The 20,315-nt window shown below is 36.0% G+C and overlaps 2 protein-coding genes across 2 annotated transcripts; both read left to right on the forward strand.

Moving 5' to 3' along the window:
* Positions 1 to 9,530: 9,530 nt before the first annotated feature.
* Positions 9,531 to 10,784, forward strand: LOC112770258 (uncharacterized). Its single transcript, XM_025814644.1, has one exon. It carries the CDS (start codon positions 9,531 to 9,533, stop codon positions 10,782 to 10,784), a length of 1,254 nt encoding a protein of 417 aa, XP_025670429.1.
* A 6,664-nt stretch (positions 10,785 to 17,448) lies between these two features.
* LOC112770259 (uncharacterized) lies at positions 17,449 to 19,974 on the forward strand. Its single transcript, XM_025814645.1, has 5 exons — positions 17,449 to 17,721; positions 18,181 to 18,396; positions 18,511 to 18,597; positions 18,722 to 18,823; positions 19,597 to 19,974. Exons 1-5 carry the CDS (start codon positions 17,449 to 17,451, stop codon positions 19,972 to 19,974), a joined length of 1,056 nt encoding a protein of 351 aa, XP_025670430.1.
* The last annotated feature ends 341 nt before the right edge of the window (positions 19,975 to 20,315 follow it).

Consider the following 20,315-nt stretch of genomic DNA (forward strand, 5'->3'; position numbering starts at 1 on the left):
TATACCAGGATGACGTGGGTATATTTTCTACATAAAAAGATCATAGGTTTTTGGCATCTTCAAGAATTTCAAGCAATATGTGGAGAAGCAAAGTGGTTATAGCATCAAGGTACTTTGTAGCGACAGAAGAACTGAATACACTTCAAAGGAATTTAATAAATTATGTAAAGAAGAAATCATCGAGCATCAACTCATAGTTGGATATGCTCCTAAGCAAAATGAAGTATTTGAGAGAAAAAACATAACTGTGATAGAGATGGCATGCTCGATGCTTAAGGAGAAAAATCTACCAAACATCTTTTAGGCAAAAGCTACATACACAGAAGTATACCTACTAAATCGTTGTTCCACTAAGTTAGTAAAAAATAAAACTCCAATTGAAGCATGAAGTGGACAAAAACCTTCGACAAAACATCTAAGAGTCTTTGGATGCATATGCTATGTCCACATCCCTACACAGAAAAGAAGCAAGTTCGATGAGAAGATAGAAAAATGAATCTTCTTTGGAAATAGTAGACAATCAAAAGGATATCATGTGTATTGAAAACAAAAAAACTCATATTCTTTTGAAAAGTGGAGTTCGCTGAAGATGCATCATAGGACTGGGAAGATAAAAAAATCGAGAAAAGAAGCATTGAGCCTACAAGAAAAACTAAACCTCTATAAGATGTATATGAAACATGCAATTTTGTCAAGATCAAGCCTACATGCTTTAAAGAAGCAGAAAAGCCAAAAGAATGAAGAAATATGATGGAAGAAAAAATCAAGATAATCGGGAAGAACAACACATGGGAGCTGATAAATCGCCCTTCAAATAAAGATATCATTGGAGTCAAATAGGTGTACAAGACTAAGTTCAATCTCAAACGATCCATTCAGAAGAATAAGACAAGACTCATAGCTAAAGCAAATGCATGAATTCCTAAATTTTTAGGATAGATTACACAGAGACATTTGCATCTGTAGCTCACCTAGATACAATAAGGGCACTCATTGCACTAGCTGCACAAAAGCAATGGAAGATCTATCAACTGGATGTCAAAATCTACCTTTCTAAATAGAAAACTGGTTGAAGAAGTATATATTGATCAACCACAAAGGTTCGTTATAGAAAGACATAAAGACAAGGTGCTAAGGTTAAAGAAAGCACTCTATGGACTCAAGCAAGCTCCGCGACCATGGTAAAGTTGAATTAACAAATATTTTCATTGATCATAAATTCAGGAAAAGTAAAAGTGAGCCTACACTTTACATCAAGACGCAAGGTAATTCAAACACTCTCAGTTTTTTTGTACATGGACGATCTTATTTACACAAAAATAAAGAAATGAAGCAGGCATTTGAGATGACTAACTTAGGATTGATGTAGTATTTTTTTAGCATTGAGAAAAACCAAAATAAAGACGAAATTTTTATCTCGCAAACTAAATACACTCAAAATTTATTGGAAAGATTCAAGATGAGTAATTGCAAGATAGTGTCAACATCTCTAGTCCATAATAAGAAATTGCAAAAAAAGATAGACCTGGAGATGCAGATACTTTACAATACAAAATTTTCATTAGAAGCCTTCTTTATCTAACTACCACAAGACCTGACATCATATATGAAACAAGTCTACTATTAAGATTCATGCAAAAACTAAGTGAGAAGCACTATGGAGGTACAAGAAGAATCTTAAGGTATCTATAAGGCACAAAAGGATATGGCATTCACTATAAATTTAGTGAAGATACAAAACTACTTGGATATACTGTACTAATTGGGTGGGATCAATTGATGACATGAAAAGCACTTCTAAATACACAATTACAGTAGGATCTGGAGTATTCTTTTGGGCATCAAAAAAATAAGAAATTGTGACTCAATCATCTTATGAAGCCAAGTATGTTATAGCCTCAAATGCTACCAGCTAAGCAATATGGTTAAGGAAAATATTCGAAGACATAGGAGGGCAACAAGAAGACCTAACAACTATGTTGTGCGGCAATAAATCAACAATAGCAATGGCAAAGAAACCGGTCCATCATAGTAGGATCAAGCATATAGTGATCAAGTATTATTGTATACGAGAAGCTATGTTAGAGGAAAAGATAATGATCAAGTATTGCAACATATAGATGATCAAGTGGCTGATATCTTCACTAAGGCACTACTAAGATCAAAGTTCAAACTATTTTATGAGATGCTTGGAGTTACACAAATATATATCAAAGAGGAGTATTGATTATGCTACATATTTGTGAAATTCTTTAGAATTCTCATGATCTTATTTGTTAAAAGCAAATATCTAGATATTATGATGGAGAAGTCTAAAAATTAAATAAATAATTCAAGGGCTAGAAATATCTAGGATAATATCTAAAAAAAATCTAAGATATATCTAAGTTAATATCTAGGACCTAGACCTATCTAGAGATTATGATGTACTCACTTATAAGGCCTATAAATAGGTATTGTAATGCTCATCGTAATCAACTAATAAACACATCAAGTCTCACTAGTCTTTGTACTCACTTTTTAACCCATCAATAATAACTATCAATTTTCTCAAACCATTCATCAAAACTACTTCTTCATCAAAATTATCCTTACTATTTTTATTACAATATTTAAGACCATAATACACAAAATCAACTTCAAACTAATTCATAAAACTAACATTCATCAATGCTTCATTTATAACTACCACTTCTATAGCAGAGGAGTCAAGACTTATTCCCTTGGTGATTTTTTGAATTCATAAGAGTGTTTTGAGGATGTTTTGAAAAATCTTGAAGTATGTTGAAAAAGAGAAGGATTAGATATTAGTGAGACTAAACACTACAACTTTGTGATCCATGTACTATTATCAAATGCAAACAATTAACTTCATGAAAAACTTTAATTCCATGCTGATCAAATGGTTAAAATTAAAAAGAAAATGGAAGGGACTGATTTTGGATTATTTTCTCTCCAGTGTGAGGTTCAAGTCCAAATTTTTAAGTGTTTTCTTACACCTACTTTATCAATACTCTAATAAAATTTTGAGGGTCGTTGAGAGAATGAGAAAGTAGCTGTAAAATCCACAAAATTAGTAGATAATTAATCCATAAATTAATTATTATTTAAAAAAAATAGAAATATAAATTTGATAATTTTATGAGATAGAGCTAATTAAAATAAGAATTTTGACACTAATTTCAAAGATTTTAGCCAAACCGGTTGAACCGGGCCCGAATTGGGCTCAAGGCCCTACCCAACCCACTAAATGAACTGGCATCAGCCACTTCTCTTCCTCATTCATACACACACACACTGAAAACACAAGGAAAGGGGGAGAAGGGAGAGCAAACCCTTGCTCCAATTTCAATTCACCACAACTCTCAATCCAGAGCTCCGATCGCCACACTGTTTGCAGCTACGCGTCCGTGGCTTTGAGCTCTACAAAGCCCAGTATGTTGTAAGGTAAGAAAGTCATGTTTTCTTCCTCAGTTTCTTCCTTCCCAATTTCGAAATTTATGAACAATTATGTTAAAAATTGTTTAATTTCGGTGTTTAGGTTCGACTTAGCTTTCGGGTTTAGCTCACTTGAGTTGTGGAAAACACTACAAGAATTTGACAAATTAGCGGCGAATTTTTGCGAAAAATATTTTTTGTCACTAATTCGTCACTAACTTGCGAGAAATTAGTGACGCACTAACGACAAAATTAATGAGCGGTCACAAAATATCCGAACTTGATAAAAGCGAGTGATTAGCGAGAGATTCACGAGTAAGTTTTGTTTCTCACAAATTGACTTTTGTAGCTAAAAAAAGAGCGGAGAAAATTTCCTCTCTAATTTGTCACAAATTAATTAGCGACTGACAATGTTCTAGCAAATCAGTCACTTAGGGGTTCAATCGAATAAAAGTAAAGTAGCAAGGGATATTATTATCAATATTCCGTCGCAAGTGTTTGATATACAATTAGTGAGAAACAGTTCACACACTAGTTCGTCGCTAAATAAACTTTGTGCAAAAAGGCTAATTAGTGAGGAACAATATTACTAGCTAATCCGTCACAAAGACTTGAAATGCATTTTGCGATGGAAAAATTCCTAGCTAATTTGTCACTAAAGTTTTTATTTTTAGCGAGTAACTAGTTTCTCGCTAATTTGTCGCATAATATTGTAAAAATTCAAAATTAGGGTAGCGACAGAAAACAGTCGTCGCTAACTCGTCGCAACGGATAAATCATTCAGCTAGGAAAGTGTTCCTTGCTAATTAGTCGCTAAAGTGAAAATACGAATATTGAGTGCCTAGTACCTAAGTAGTGATAAATTTGCAACCGTTTAACAACTGACACCCTTTGTTCGCTGATTTCAAGTCACTGATTAGCGAGCGAAATACATGTGTCGCTAAGTTGTCGCAATTTTAATTTAGCGAGTGATTTGGCAACTGCAATCTTGTCACTAAGCAAAAGCTATATCCTACCTATTTTGTAGCGAAATACTCGCTAATCTTGTTGGAAATTTGTCGCATAGTTTTAACAACTCCAAAGCTAACCGAGAAAATTTTAGAAGTAACTGGTCGCAATTGAGTCACTAATTAAAAGCTTATTTAGTGAGGAATTAGCGACCGATTAACAACTGTTTGACTTTCCTCGCTTATTTTATGTTGCTACTAATTTGTGAGAAAAAATGTTAGTCCTTATTCTGTCCTTATTTCATATTGATACTAATCGCTAACCTTTATATAAATCCATGGAAAATTAATGGAAATGCCAAGCACGCTAATGTAATTTGTCATAATTTTGTCACTAATATAAAGTTATTTTAAATGAGAGAATAATTAAAGTCCCAAAGTCGTGACTAATAATTAGCTAGCTAATTTTTAATAACTAATAATTTACAATATTCTAGCAAGATGTCAATTCTAAAAAATGTTACAAACAACTAAAATCAAAAGGTTTTTCTTAAAAAATATTTTTTCTCCTATTAGATCACAAATTTATCATTATTTTTAATGGAAATTTTGTTTTTAATTTGAATTGAAGTTTTAAATTAATATATTTTAAAGAAAAGTTTAAAAATTCAATATTTTTAGAAAATAGGAGCATAATGTTGATATTTTCAATCACAAAATATACTAGAAAAATATATAATAGATAAGATAATTAAATTATTATATATAAAGATTTATTTGTATATGATTATTATTAATTAGAATCATTTTAGAATTCATTTAATAAAGATTAATTTGAGCTAGCTGTTGAATTAATTAGGATCGTTAAAATGAGCCAAATCTGTCGAACTAGCTCGTTTACTTGACTTAAATAGATGGATATTTGACTCTAAAATCAAACTTGTAAAAATACAAGTCTAAACGACTTAGCCATAGTTATCAGAACTGAACTGGTCGGTCGGTCCAACCAAAAAACCAGTGAACCAATGTCCTATCTAGTTTGGTTCATTATTAAGATCGGACTTGCAATTAACTCGGTCAACGGTGGTCAAACCCTTGAAAACCAGGGGATTTTGTCGCGAATCGGAGTTGGTTTAGTCGGTTGACCCGCACTTCCTCCTTGACCCGCTCGCTCCACACGTAGACCAGCAGGGTGTGGATCACTGTAGGAGCATCTATTTGAATCCCCTTCAAAAAGTGGCATCTCTAAGGTTCGATCCTGAAACCTGAGAGTGAGTAAAAGATGGATATTTGACTTAAATAGATGAATATTTGACTCTAAAATTAAACTCGTAAAAATGCAAGTCTAAACGACTTAGCCATAGTTATCAAAATCGGACCGGACCGGCCGATTCGACTGAAAAACTAGTGAACCGATGTCCTATCTGATTCGGTTCATTATTAAGACCGGACTTGCAATTAACTTGGTCAACGGTGGTCAAATAGTTAAAAACCGAACGGTTTTATCGCAAACCAAACTCGATTTAGGCAGTTGTCCCACACTTTCTCCTTGACCCACGCACTCCACATGTAGACTAGCAGGGTGTGGATCGCTATAGAAGCATCTATTTGAATCCCCTTCAAAAAGTGGCTCTCTAAGGTTAGCCTCCATCTCACTGTGACAAGTGAATCTTCAATAGATATAATGCTTATAATTATATATACCATATTATTTTATATGTGCCACTAGTAGATTTTTTATTATATTTATTCATTATTTTATCTATTATATAAAAGTATGGATTATATCATAATTTACATATAATTTAATTAAATTAAATTTAAATAATATAAAATGTTATTATCATTTAATTTTTATTTTTAATATTTAAAATTTGATTTTATTATAACTTTATATATTTATTAAAATATTATCGGATTAAACGTTTCTACCAATAACCCACCGGTTGAACCACTGACCCAATGATCCAGTAATTTGACTAGATTGATTGTTGGTTCAGTTTTGATACACTACAGCAGAGGCGGAGCCTAGCGGCAGAAAAACAGCGGCCCTAAACAAAAACGCCGCTAGTTGAGAAGATTCCGGCAAAAGTCAGCGGCGGTCTGGCAGGTACCGCTAAACGCCCCTGGATAGCGGCCGTGCAGTCCGAACCGCTGCGAATTTGGTGTATATATCTTCAACCCTCCTGATTTTACCTAACCTCTTGGCGCGAACGAAAGCACGAGCAGAGGCGCGAAAAGCATCCAACCTCCCTCTGGCGCAACCTACCCGCGAGTACACCCTGAATTGTCGCTAGGTGAGTTTCAATTCCTTAATTCAATTCTCCCTTTTACCTTACTGCCATTAATTGAAACCCCCTCCCCCCAATTTTGTAGAAACCCGTCACTTGATTTTGGTAGCGCGCCAAACACGAGCGGAAGCAGAGCCGCGTACCATCTGCTCCACCCGGCGCTTCCGTGTTGGCTGTCGAATCGCGCAGTGGCCAACCGTGGTTCTATCACCGGCGACGAAGTTGAGCATCTCATCGGTAGTGCATGAAACCGCGACACCGTCGTCCACCGTGCGCGAATCTTAGCTATCGGTGCTTCCCCCTTTCACTGGTTTGTTCTTCCACATTGAGCTTTTCTTCTGGTTTTCATTATTGGTTCAGAGTTCTAAACATGTATTTGTCTATATCTTCTATAAATTGTGGTTAATTGAAGCTATTTCGAGTTAGGGATTTTATTCAGTACGATTAATTAGCAGATTGCAAATTTATCTTCCAAAAGATAACAAAAATTAGAGTATAATACCTCTGTCCATGATCATCAAGGATGAATTGCTCTGTTAATTTTTATATTCAGTGTGGAGACTTGATTGGTTCATGTTAATATCGTCTATCTCTCACCCTTGAGTCAATCTCTTATTGTGTAGACAGATAGAGTACTTTTCGCTTTGTGTGATGATTGTGGAGCTGAGAAACAAAGTTGAGTGGTTTGAGTGAACATAAAAGCATGTTGATACCATTGGATTGATTTAATTTTACGGATTCTTTGATGCTCAATTGATTGTTCATTGTTGCTTTTTTCCTCCCCTTTTTCTTACGATTGATCATCAAATTTATATTGCCTTCTTAAACCGGCTATAGTTAGTTGAACTTGAAGGGTAATCGTGTGAGTTGGATTGAATCAAGCAATATTTTGGATGAGAGAAAAGAAAATCCCATTAGCCTTTGAACCATCACTGAACCCCCTCCCTGTGTATGTTGCTTTTAAAGTGTGAAATTAAATAGACTAATCTAGTTACAAGGTTCTGGACTAATCCTGATATATAGATGCAAAGTGGTTGTCATCATTCCTTTTAGGTGCATGTACAGAACTGGAAATACAAACAAATGCTACAGTTTTCATAATGATCTCCATTGTGCTCTTTGCATTCTATCCTACATCTATGGTCTGCCTCTAAGCTTGGAAATTTGAATCCACTATGATAAATTTGATTTATTAATATTGCATCCATTCATCTTTTGCATATGTGAGTAGTGGAATTGATCATTCTCCTAGTTAGGAAAAGGGTTATAATAAGAAGGATTTGAGCCTGATGTAACCATAATATTATAAATGTGTTATAACCAATACTTACCTACATTGACAACTTCTCATCACTGCATCTTTTGCCTATTATTAGTAATATTAAAGTGAAATAAGCAATATTATGTGAGTTTTGGTAATTGTTGGATAGTTGATAATATAGTATATTTGGTGACATTCTAATTCCCAAAAACTCTTACTAATGAATGAAATGTTGAGATCAAGAGGAGTTACTAAGTTCTAACAAACATATAGATACATGAGTCTTTATTCCATTTTTAGTTTGACTGATTGGTACCTGTTATGTTCAATAAATTTTGCAACAAAATATAGAGGTTTTCTTTGTATTATTATTTATGTGAAACTTGAAAGTAGTGCTTAACTAGTTTCCGCAGCTAGCTAGCTTGGCTGGTTTATATACTAATTATTGATAGAGAACTTGGTTTACATAAGATAGGATTTTGGGCATTTTTCCAAGTATGAAAAATAATGGAGATATTATGGACTCTGCGTGTTTACTTATAAAGTTTCATTATTTTTATTGACTTCAATTTATTTCGCTTGACCATAGTATCCTCTTTCTACTTCTTTCTTGGGTAATACAGTTTCCTGTTACAATGCAAATGAAGCCAAAATATCAAAAGAACTTATTTATATTCTTTATCATTATTACTATAATTATTAATGTTATAGCATCTCCCTTACCATCGCTCAAAACCAAATTTTCTTGTTTGCCCATTTTTTTTCCAAGTAAAGGAACAATATTGATTTCTCAAAACCTGTAACAAGTGATTTTTTTTTTTATATATTGAAATTGAGTTCAGGGGTTAATAATTTATTCTTTTTCACTGAACCCATTTATTCTATTTACACGGTGGAAGACAATTATGGCAGGGGAACTATAATAAGACCTTCTTATAAGCATACAAGGAGTAATATATCCTTAAATTTTATGAACCTATCCTCCATCTGGTATAATTGTTATTTTAACCCCTTTTTGTTAACTGTCTTTTAATTCTAACTTTTAATACCGTTTTGTCTTCCATTTTTGAGATATTTTAAAAATTCTATTCACTGTACATTATCATTGTTTAGTTATGTTTGTTAACCTATTTATTTTTTAAATTTAACAGTTATTCTTGATTTCTTTTTCAATTTTTAAGGTAGCTTTTCTTTATCTTTTCATTTTTTGGACCTGAAACCAGCAATTCTTTCTACCAGTATTCTTTTAAGAAAGCACAGAATTTTAAACATGAGTAAGCCTCCTTCCCAATACCTTTCCTGTTCTTCATGTTATCTGGGATGCAATCAACTTTGTTTCTGTTTCCGTTTTGAGTTATTGCGTTGCTCCCTACATGGTTTTGCTTGTAATATATTGTCGAGTTTATTACGTATGGTACTCTCCCATATCATTTTTTTTGAATCAACATAAGCTCAACACACTAATGTGGAGCAACGAAAGAAACTCTCCCATATCATAATTGTGATAGACTGTTATTGGTTCACCTGACACATACCCCATTTTTTATTTAGTTTTTTTAGTTCTATGTCTTTTTTTACTAATTATCTATTTGTATGTGCTATTTCATTTACTTAGACATTGATAAGAGCTGGATTACAAAGCGACGAGGTAGTGTAGAATATAGGGATGGACTGAATATATTCCTTGACTTTGCATTTGCCAATGCATCATCCGATGGGATGATACATTGTCCATGCCCTATGTGTGGGTTCTGGTTTTTCCAGACTAGAGAAGATGCATATGACCATCTTCTGATGAAACCATTTCCCCCTAACTATACCTTTTGGTTACATCACGGTGAAAGGATCATAGACGAGAGAACCAGCGGTAGGGAAGAACTAGATACCACTATAAATTCAGGAGATCAAATGCAAGCCATGGTCCATAACGCATTCAATTTGACGGGACTGCAGAGTGAGGATGAAGACTCATTGGATGGGCATGTTGGAGACATTGCGGATGGGTTGCCGTACTTATCTAATAAACCTAGTCACGAGGCTCGTGCCTTTCAAGACTTGCTTAAGGACGGCGAGCAGGAGTTATATCCGGGATGCTCAAGATTCTCGAAGCTGTCTTTCTTGGTGAGGCTGTACCATATCAAGTGCATGTACAGAGTGAGCGACAAGGCTTTCGGACTGATTCTAGAGCTATTGGGGGATGCCTTTGAGCATGCACGGATTCCAAAGACCTTGCACGATGCCAAGAGGATCATAAGAAAGCTGGATATTGAGTACAAGAAGATAGATGCATGCCCGAATGACTGCATGCTATTCCAGGGTTCCGACCACGACCTGTCTAGATGCAAGCGGTGTGGAGCATCCAGGTGGAAGCAAAAGACTAGGAAGAATTCTTTAGTAAGGATCAACACCGTTGTCAAGAAGAATGGTAAACCTCAGGCGGCGAAAGTTTTTCGTTATTTTCCTCTGATTCCACGGTTGCAGCGATTATTCATGTCAAGCAAGACAGCTGTGGACATGTTGTGGCACAAGAGACGAACCAACTCTGACGGTTCCTTGAGGCATCCTAGAGACGGCGAGGGTTGGAAAGCATTTGACATGAAATATATTGACTTTTCTGGCGATCCGCGCAATGTTCGCTTAGCCCTGGCCAGTGATGGCTTCAATCCTTATGGAAACCTCAGTTCAAAGTACTCAATATGGCCAGTGATTCTTATTCCATACAACTTGCCCCCATGGATTTGCATGAAACAGACCAACTTTATTCTCTCTATGATTATTCCCGATCCTAAAATGCCTGGCAATGACATAGATGTATACCTACAGCCGCTGATCGATGAGTTGAAGTAGTTGTGGGCCGGTGTTGATACCTACGACACCAGTGAGAAGAAAACATTCAAGATGCGTACTGCGTTGATGTGGACTATCAGCGAACTTCCTGGCTTGGGCAATTTATCCGGCTGAAATACGTACGGCGGGAGAGCTTGCCCCACGTGCAATTTGGACGCCGAGACGAGGCGACTCACCTACAGTCAGAAATGGTGTTATATGGGTCATCGTCGTTTTTTGAATCACAATCACAGATATAGATAGGACCAGATTAGATTTGATGGCAAAGTAGAGGATAGATCCCCACCTACCAAATTGACTAGCAGGGATGTTCTGAGACAATTGGAGGGTGTGCCCATCGCACAGGGCAAGGTGCAAGCGGTGGGCGGCAAAAGAAGGCGCGGACAGCAAACCGTGATGCAAGATGAGTCTCTCTGGAAAAAGAGGAGTGTATTCTTTGATCTGCCATAGTGGGAGAACAACGATTTACGTCACAACCTTGACGTGATGCACATAGAGAAGAATGTATGCGACAACATTGTTTTCACCATGTTGAACGAGAGCGGTAAATCCAAAGACCACCTAAAAACTCGAAAAGATCTCCAATTGATGGGAATCAGGCAAGATATGTGGCCACTTGAAGGTGGAAAGTATCCCGCTACGGTCTTTACCATGTCGAATCCACAGAAGGATGTCTTTCTTAGGACTATCAAGAATGTGGTATTTCCTGACGGGTACTCTAGCAACATCTCTCGCTGCATTGATTTAAAACATCGCAAGTTATTCGGATTGAACATATATTGCTAATTGCGTCAAAACACGTATTGCCAACCACAGTGGCTGTCGTCCTGGCTGAGTTATCAACCTTTTTCCGACTAATATGCAGTAAATTCATAGATCCTCAACAACTTCCTCTCCTTCAGGATCATGTGGTCCATACTCTATGCCACATGGAGATGATATTTCCACTTTCTTTCTTCACAGTCATGGTTCATCTAACGGTGTATTTAGTTGACGAGGTACGTCTTGGTGGTCCAATGCATTACCGGTGGATGCACCCAATCGAGAGGTAAAGATCAACTTAAGCTTTCGCGAACTATTTTATTAGGATAGCTATCATCTAGAAATTTATATGTTGTTGTCTTTCGAAGGTACCTATGTTGTCTCAAACAGTATGTGCGTAATAGGGCACAACCTGAAGGTTCGATTGCAGAGGGCTACTTATCTGAGGAGATTCTCACATTCTGTTCAAGATACCTAGATAATGTCGAGACTAGGATCAACCGACCGGCGCGTGTTGACGACCGGCCGAGTGATGCTTCGCCGAGCGAGAATGCCAGCATGATCCCGGCGGTCGGGGCATCTTCATTTTTTACTCTAACAGCAACCGAAAAGCTTCAAGCACATTGTCATGTACTTGTCAATTGCGGCGCTGTAGAGAAATTCTTGGAGTAAGTGTAGAGCCTAAGTTTTAAATTTATACCTTCAGCCAATATGGCAGTGATAGTATTGAACTTGATCAAACTTATTGTATGCATAGTGAGTACAGAGCTATCACAAAGAGGAAACGGCGAAGTAGAACCAGATCCCAGTCTCACATAGATAGTGTTGTGCATAGAGAATTTCCCAACTGGTTCAGTCCTAAGGTATTCGTTACTATCCATAGATCCTAATACCCTTTGATGCTTTTTTGGCTCTAATGGTTCGATGCCAGGTCCCATTTGGAAGCACCAATCATTCGAACGAGTTGCAGTGGCTTACTTGTGGTCCCTTGGCTCAGGCTAGACGCTATCAGGCTTACAATGTCAACGGATTTAAATTTAGAACCATGTCGAGGGAGAAAGGGATGAAAACACAGAATAGCGGGGTTTATGTCACTTCAGATACTAGAAGTTATGCAAGTAAACGAGATGCCAATGTTGCTGCTGGCAGTGTCTCGTACTACGGAAGACTAGTGGACATCATCGAGCTAAATTACAGCGGTCAATTCACTGTAGTGTTGTTCAAATGTCTTTGAGCAGACACCACGTCGGGCAGAGGCATACGACAGGACGTTTTGGGCCACACCTGTGTCAATTTTACCACTCCAATTCACACCGGTGATCGAAAAGACGATGAGCCGTACATCCTAGCTTCTGAGGTGCGTCTTGTGTTCTACGTGGAGGATGAGGTGGACAACGGTTGGAGTGTAGTATTCCATGTGAAGCCATGAGACTTGTTTGACATGGGCGAGGATTTTGAATATTGTGAGGTCGACCTTCACCCCTAGGCTTCTATGACTACCTTACCTGAATTTGATGTCGAAGGCTTGCGGCTGACAAGAGACGATGATTTAGAGGAATCCACTAATGACATGGTTGAAGATTCTAATGAGGCCATCGATTCATAAAATACTAGATGTCCATCAAGCATGTAGCTCATATTTTAAAAATACTACAATGGGATGATTATATCGACTTATTTTAGTTTTTTTACAACTTATCTTCTGATATAAAGCTCTTAGATTTAACTGGTTCTTCACAATGGCGTAACTTCTCCTTCAAGTCTTCTTACACTCACATATTTTTATTGTCCTTGTTCTAATGGTTCTATGTCTTTGGCCTATCAGGGAAATTAGAGTGCCGAGACTTCTATCTCATTTGCAGCAGCCATTGTTTCGTAGAGAAGATAATAGAGGTGTCCCCATTCTATTCGTTGGATGACGCAACATCATTTGCAAGGCAGTTGTGGTTCAAGGAGTCCAGTATACAATCATGGCTGGATGCCTTTTCTGGTCACAGACACCTCACTCAAGCTATTGGTCATGCGCTGGGGTCAATGATGAAGGTTTGATTGTTGCTGCCCAATTTATAATCGATTTCTTTTTCATGTTTGTGGATGAAATCCAATTCAGTTGATTCTGCTTAAATTTTAGGAATTGAATCAATGGGACCGTACGTATCGGGCTAAATTTGGGTTTCAGTTTATAACAAGTACGGATACGTGATGCTCACAGGAAATACTTGACGAGATGAAGGTAAATGAGCATGATTTACTTTTGTATTTAACAAACGTACATGAAATTCTAAAACTACATAGTTAAATTCTGATTTCAATTTTGTTACTGTGATAAATTAGAATCACTTGTGTATGTTTGCAGTCACGCCATGAAAGCTCCCTTGTGGTTGAACTAGATATTGCGGCACGGGAGGAATTCAAACTCATAGAACATGGCCTTGAACGACTATGGGACAGTAAGAAAGACTCGGCTTTTATAATAGTTATATAATCTGAATATGTTTAATCCACAATGAGTTTGACTATTTCAAGAACGAAAAATTTAATTAACACATATATGAATTCAGACTTATATATGTATATATATATCTACATTCATGATAACTAATTTTATGTACATCATAATATAGTTCGGTCTTTTTGTTCTTAATTTTTTGTAATCTTTCTGCCTAGTTAAGTTGCATAGGGAGATAATCCCAATATGTAGCATATCTGTACGCCTTCGGCCTAGTGAAGTTGCATACTTAATTAAGTCACACGTTAGTCTTATTTGAAATAAATAACTTTGTAAGTGTTCCTCTGAGAGTTAGGATGTTGGAAGGGAAGGGAAGGGAGAAGATGAATGGTTTCATGAATAACATCTGCTGAATTTCACGCTCCTAGCCCCCTCACTGTCTTCCCTTCCTTTTCATGATTTCAACCAATAGATACACCCTAAAGAACTCACCTCAGAAAATTATGGCAGTGACCCTTGGCATAAACCCAACATTGCACATTATTCAAAGCAGTACATTAGCTGCTACTCTTATTATCGTGTTTCTTCCAAGTTCCAACCCATGCAAAGCATGCTGTTATAATTTGTCTGGTTTGAATTTTTTTGGCTGACTTTAATAATTGGATTAACACTCTTATTTTACTTATTATTTGTTTTTTATTTTTTTCCTATCTTTAATCATGTGCCTTCACTAATAATAATCCCATTGTTGCCTGACTAAAGTTGCAATTGACTCGAGATGTTGAGATTTTTTATTACGCAATTCACACACTAAATCCTTCTAATCCGGGCTTGCTTGGCTACCTTGCAACTATCAAGAATGTATCGAGAGAATATTCAAAAGGAGTCTGAAGAACTGGGAGAGGTGGTTCCAGATTCATTGGAGGGGGAGGATGTTGTCCCTTAGCTTCCGATAGCTCTGATGCCGAAGATGCTGATGGACCCTAGGCTTCCATGTTGTCACATGACCTGAATTTGACGCCAGAAGAGAATGAATATCCTTATTGTGGAATGTCACCTGAGAAGAGGAATGCGTGGCACTTGGCTATGTGGGCTACTAAATACTTGAAACCTTGAGGATATGTAGTTTAGATGAAGAATTGCGGTCTAGGTTGTACAGGGTAGCCAGGTCGTATTGGTTGAAATTTATCTTGACTTTATAACTATTTTCTACATTACCTTGGATTGTTATTATGCTACATAGAAGGCCATTGGTCTCCTAGTTTCTTATTTCTCCACTTTGGTGAAACCATATTATTATTACTGCCATATGGTGAGACACGATTATTATTATTATAAGCCGTATATAAACCTCAGTTGATGACAATTAACTTGATGCTGTCAAATGTCTCACATGTTAAGGTTTTAGAATTCAGGTCTCATGACAGCATAAGAATGAAGTTTTGTTAGTAATAACCTTGAACAATTTTCTAGTATTCAGATGGTGTTCAACTTCACGAGGTAGCTTATTTCAGAACTTGGTAATGGCTTCTTTTAGTGATTTTACCAACATGGAGAGGGTTATAACAGGGTACCCAATGTTTTGTTTTCCGTAATGTCAATGAAAAAGTTAATACTCTTGTAGAAAAAAGAAATGAAGAAAAATTTTCAAAATGAGCACAGGCATTCAATTTATTATTAAGTGGGGGTTACATAGTTACTTCCAACAAAACACATGTTTATCTTGATCAACTTCCAACAAAACACATATATATATATATATATATATATATATATAAATATGGTAGTTGTTATTGGGTTTGTTAGTGTTTTAGTGTTAATAATAATAATAATAATAATAATAATAATAATAATAATAATAATAATAATCATTATCATCATCATGATGACGATGTTAATTACTGAGATAATATAACATAGCGTGCTAAACAGTTGTAAAACTAGTGGTTTAGATTGCTATATCATTTATTTGATTTTAGCTTTGTTTATTTTTAAAATAAGACTATTTTAAAAATATATAGGTAATTTGGGTGCGCTTTGTTATTTTGACCTTTTTATTAGCAGGCCGTTGACCACTATCTCATTCTCTCATTCATTTTAAGAGTTATCAATAATATACTTGATCAGTCAATGTGTCGTTGAATTGTGTTTTAGTAGAAATAGGATTAGCATCTTATTCAATTGATTTGGATCTATCTTATTGGTTTTCATTCTACTTAGATAGCCAATAAATTTGGCATAGCATAGGTTATTTTTATTTGTAATTGAGGATGGCATCTTAGCTTATATTTTTTAATTTGATTAATGGTTATGAATAAAGCTGCTCTAGTTTTGCTATGTCATCAGTCGTTTATTATATTTATATATGTTATCAATAATGCTTATATATATATAATTTGAAGCAAGCATCAGCGCCCCACAATCCTTATACACTCTCCTCAAACACAAGCTACTTGTCAAGTCGCCGTCTCTGCGCCATCGCTCAACGTCGATTCCGGCCTGCTGCTGGCCTGTCCACTCTTCACCGGTAAGGCCCGAGGTTTCGTTCTATTCGCAGTAATGAAATGTGAGTAGGATTTGTTGAGTTACAGTCAATGAAACTCTTGCATGTATCGATCGTGCTAACAATGCTCCTCTGTCTTCTGCACAAAAGTTTTTTTCTTGACAAAGTTGGGGTTTTTTATCCAATTCCATGTATGATTACCTACGATTTTGAATTAATTTGAGTTGCCACTACCTACCATGGAGTAAATGCATGACAACTCTTACAGGGATTGATATGCTTTTTTTTCCTCATCTTTTCGGTTTATTGTCCCTTATAAAGAACAAGTAGAGTATTTTAGCTTAGAACCATGTCTTGTGCTGATTAACTCCTCGCATTGTATACAAGTTAATTTTTTTTTAAGTTTATATAAACAAAATTTACCCGCATTATTTTGTTTTGCAGTTAATGTGATGATTTGTTGCCTGCATCATGTTATTATGAATTTAAGATGGCTAGAAAAGGCCGGTTTACAAAAAAAGCTAAATCAAGACCAGCATTCCAGCAATCTCAAAAGGCTCAGGCTCAGGCTTCGGCTCCGTCTCCGGCTTTGACTCTCCACCAAGATGACTCTGAAATTCCCCCAGCAAGCTGTGGTAGTGTCCATACAACCGTACGCCCGTTCCATCCACCGCGCAGTAAACCAAGGCCTGCTCCACAGACGAGCACTTATAGCATTCAGAACTCGGAGCCGGGACACATACACTTGGAAGCCAATGCTCATGAGGTGGATTCTATTGATCAAGAAGTTGACGACCTCTTTGTTACTTCTAGAGCTCAGAGTCGCAAAGGACGGAAGACCACAGAGTATTAGATGGTTAAGATCATCGGTAATGTATCTATTAGATTTAAATTGCTCAATTTATGCTAGAGTATGTGTTATTTATTTTTCTTCGTGCATACAGTAAAAAATGGAGACATATATAAAGGTTTATAATTGGCTTGTAGATTCCAATGGCACAATCAAACCGGCTAAATTGAGTGTGAGGGAGACTATGGAACGGCCCAATGGTAGAAGGATCATGCTTAGGTTCAACAATGAAAAGCAAGCAATTGGAGATGAAGCTGGACTGTTGAGTGACATTCTTGGTATGCTGGGATCTAACTACGGAAAATTTCCTATCTGTGAGGAAAGTTGGCGTCATGTTACCACTAAAGACAAAGTCTATAACGAATGTGTCAAGGTAAGAGTTTATATCCGTTCTAAGTTAGATCTGCTTATTCATGATTAGAATTGATTATTTTAGGAATTTTTAATTTATTCTTAAATTAAAAACAACTTAACTATAACAAAAAGTGTTTGTATATGAAATGTTCATGAATGCACCGATTTTATTCACAAACCTGTGTGTACTCTTAAGAGCTGAGTTGGCATATTTTCTTTTTAATTTGTTGGCTTATGGATTGCTGTTAATGACATTATACAATTTTCAATGCCTTGTGCCCATTTTTAATCAGTATTATATTTGAGTCAATAGATATCTTTTACTCCATTTTTTTGGGTTCACGTCGGTTGGTGCAGCTTAAGCGATTTATCCTTTATTGCTAAAAGATGTTTTTGTAATGGGTGGCTACCTTTGACCAACTCCTTGACCAGGAAATATTCCAGCAAATATTTTTAACAAATCGTGTCATTTATGCAGCAAATCTTTCAGTTTGATGAAGATAGTGAAGGAGTTATAAGAAAAAATATTTTGAAAAGTATGGGAAAGTCCTGGAAAGATACGAGGCTGAGGTTGTATGATGATTGCTACGACCTAACATTGTCGACTGAAGAAAATATCGAGAACCGTCCGCCGGAAATTGATCTAGATCACTGGAGATGGTACCTTGATTATCGCGCCAAACCTGAGACAAAGGTAAAAATAGTATTAATGTTGGTATAATATAGTACAATCACCTTTGCATTGTGTCTTTTTTAAAACAGTTTCTAATCCATGTTTATCTCTGATGGTCCAATAACAAAAGTGCAGGAAAAATGCGATAAATCGATCAAAACAACTGTATACCCACACTGGCGGTTTGAAAAGCCTGGCTCGGCGGAGGGAAGAAGAGGTAGTGTACTTATTTTTTCACTCTTTGGTTTTGTACTGTCATGCATAATTCACTCATTGGACTATCTCTGTGTCTACATTCTCCCTGATTGCGTGGATTTCGGTGATGGATTAAACTTTGTTATTTCAGTCAGAACAAGAAGGAAGGATAGTCGATAGAGGAGAGTTGTGGATCAAGGTTCACAAAAGAAGGGATGACTCTTATATTAATGATGAGGCAAGAGAAATTGGTGTAAGTACAGCTTAATATGATTAGTCATCAAAATTATGATATCTAATGCATCCATAGTTTGGTGCATCTTAGTTGCCCATTCCTTGTGTGCTGAGCTGAAAATATGTTATGGGTTTCTTTTCATTCAATGTCTACAAATAAGTTTTTGGTTCCAACGCTTATACTATGATATAAAGTTGTTACATGTGAAGGATTCAATTAATTTACAAAATAACTGTATGACCGAAAATGTTCTTTATTTGGGCAGAAATTTTGTTAAGTGCTTTATGAATAATAATATTTTAACAGCTCTAATTATTTGATTCAAAATATATATGTAACACATGATTAGGAGCAATTATCAATATTACTAGAATACTAGTATTGAATTATTTCTTTGCCCATTTTATTTATTTATTTATGTATTTATATATTTACTTAAATGAGTGATAATCTGAGAGCGTGTAATAGGTATTAAGTTTAGTAATAGAGAGAGAACAGTAGAAGGTTGGAATCCAAGTTTAGTAATAGAGGAAGAATAGTATAAGTCTTGGAATCCAAGGAGTTCTGAATGATGAAGACTATAGCGTACTTGGGTGTCTTGTGGTTCCTCAAATTGATTTTATGATAGAATTGGAATCCAATCCATTCAAAAGTATTCTCTGCTCTCACTTAAGATGTATATCCTTATGCATGCTTTTGCTTATCATGTGCCTCAAATATAAACTCAGTTTAAGTTTTAATTAAGTTGAATGTACTTGAATCAGATCCATATTTTTGTTTTATGTCTGTAGGAAAGACTTCTGGAGATTGAGCAACAGGATGAGTCTTCTAGAGTGTTGTCTCAAAATGATTCTATTGCTCAGATTTTCGGAAGGGAGAAACCGGGTAGAGTGCGTGGAGTGGGTTTTGGACTGACTCCTAGTCAACTCTTTGGTACAAATTTGCAACCGTCAATAAACAGAGTCCAAGTAGAAGAGACGCAAAGGAAGCTGAATGAACTACAGACAGAACTGGAAGCCGAGAAGTTGAAAAGGAAGGCGATGGAAGATGAAGCAGCAGCAGACAAGAAAAGGATAAAGGTAATGGAGAGTGCATTGATTTATCTTTTTCAACGGCAGGATGAGGAGCTGCCACCAGAGATTGCTGCAGGGATGTGTTCAATGGAATGATACAGTAGAAAATAGTACTTTAGGATTGAAATTATTTTGGATTGACGCATACTTTTTTTTTAAGTAGACTATGCAACTCTTAGCAAGAGATTCTATTTTGTTGATATTTTGATAAATACATTTTTGTTTGTTGATATTTTTCTGGTTTTGTCACAAGTTTAGATTTTATCCATGAATACAATCACTCCTAAAATAATTAGAAATCCAAGGAACAAAACTTGATAATATTTAAGAAAATTTTATGTGATTTCATAAATAAAAACCCAAATTCTACATTTCTTTTTTTAATTTTTTTCTTAACTTGGCGGCGGTTTTAAACCGCCAAAAAGTCTAAAAAAAAT

The sequence above is a fragment of the Arachis hypogaea genome, chromosome 18 (assembly GCF_003086295.3).
Source record: "Arachis hypogaea cultivar Tifrunner chromosome 18, arahy.Tifrunner.gnm2.J5K5, whole genome shotgun sequence".
In the NCBI taxonomy this organism is placed as follows: Eukaryota; Viridiplantae; Streptophyta; class Magnoliopsida; order Fabales; family Fabaceae; genus Arachis; species Arachis hypogaea.

Excerpts from the sequence above, each read along its gene's own strand:
- LOC112770258 (XM_025814644.1), top strand. The coding sequence starts at position 9,531 with ATGTGCTATTTCATTTACTTAGACATTGATAAGAGCTGGATTACAAAG.
- LOC112770259 (XM_025814645.1), top strand. The coding sequence starts at position 17,449 with ATGGAGACATATATAAAGGTTTATAATTGGCTTGTAGATTCCAATGGC. Across the intron at positions 17,722-18,180 it reads TCTATAACGAATGTGTCAAG|CAAATCTTTCAGTTTGATGA; the intron begins GTAAGAGTTTAT and ends TCATTTATGCAG. Across the intron at positions 18,824-19,596 it reads ATGAGGCAAGAGAAATTGGT|GAAAGACTTCTGGAGATTGA; the intron begins GTAAGTACAGCT and ends TTATGTCTGTAG.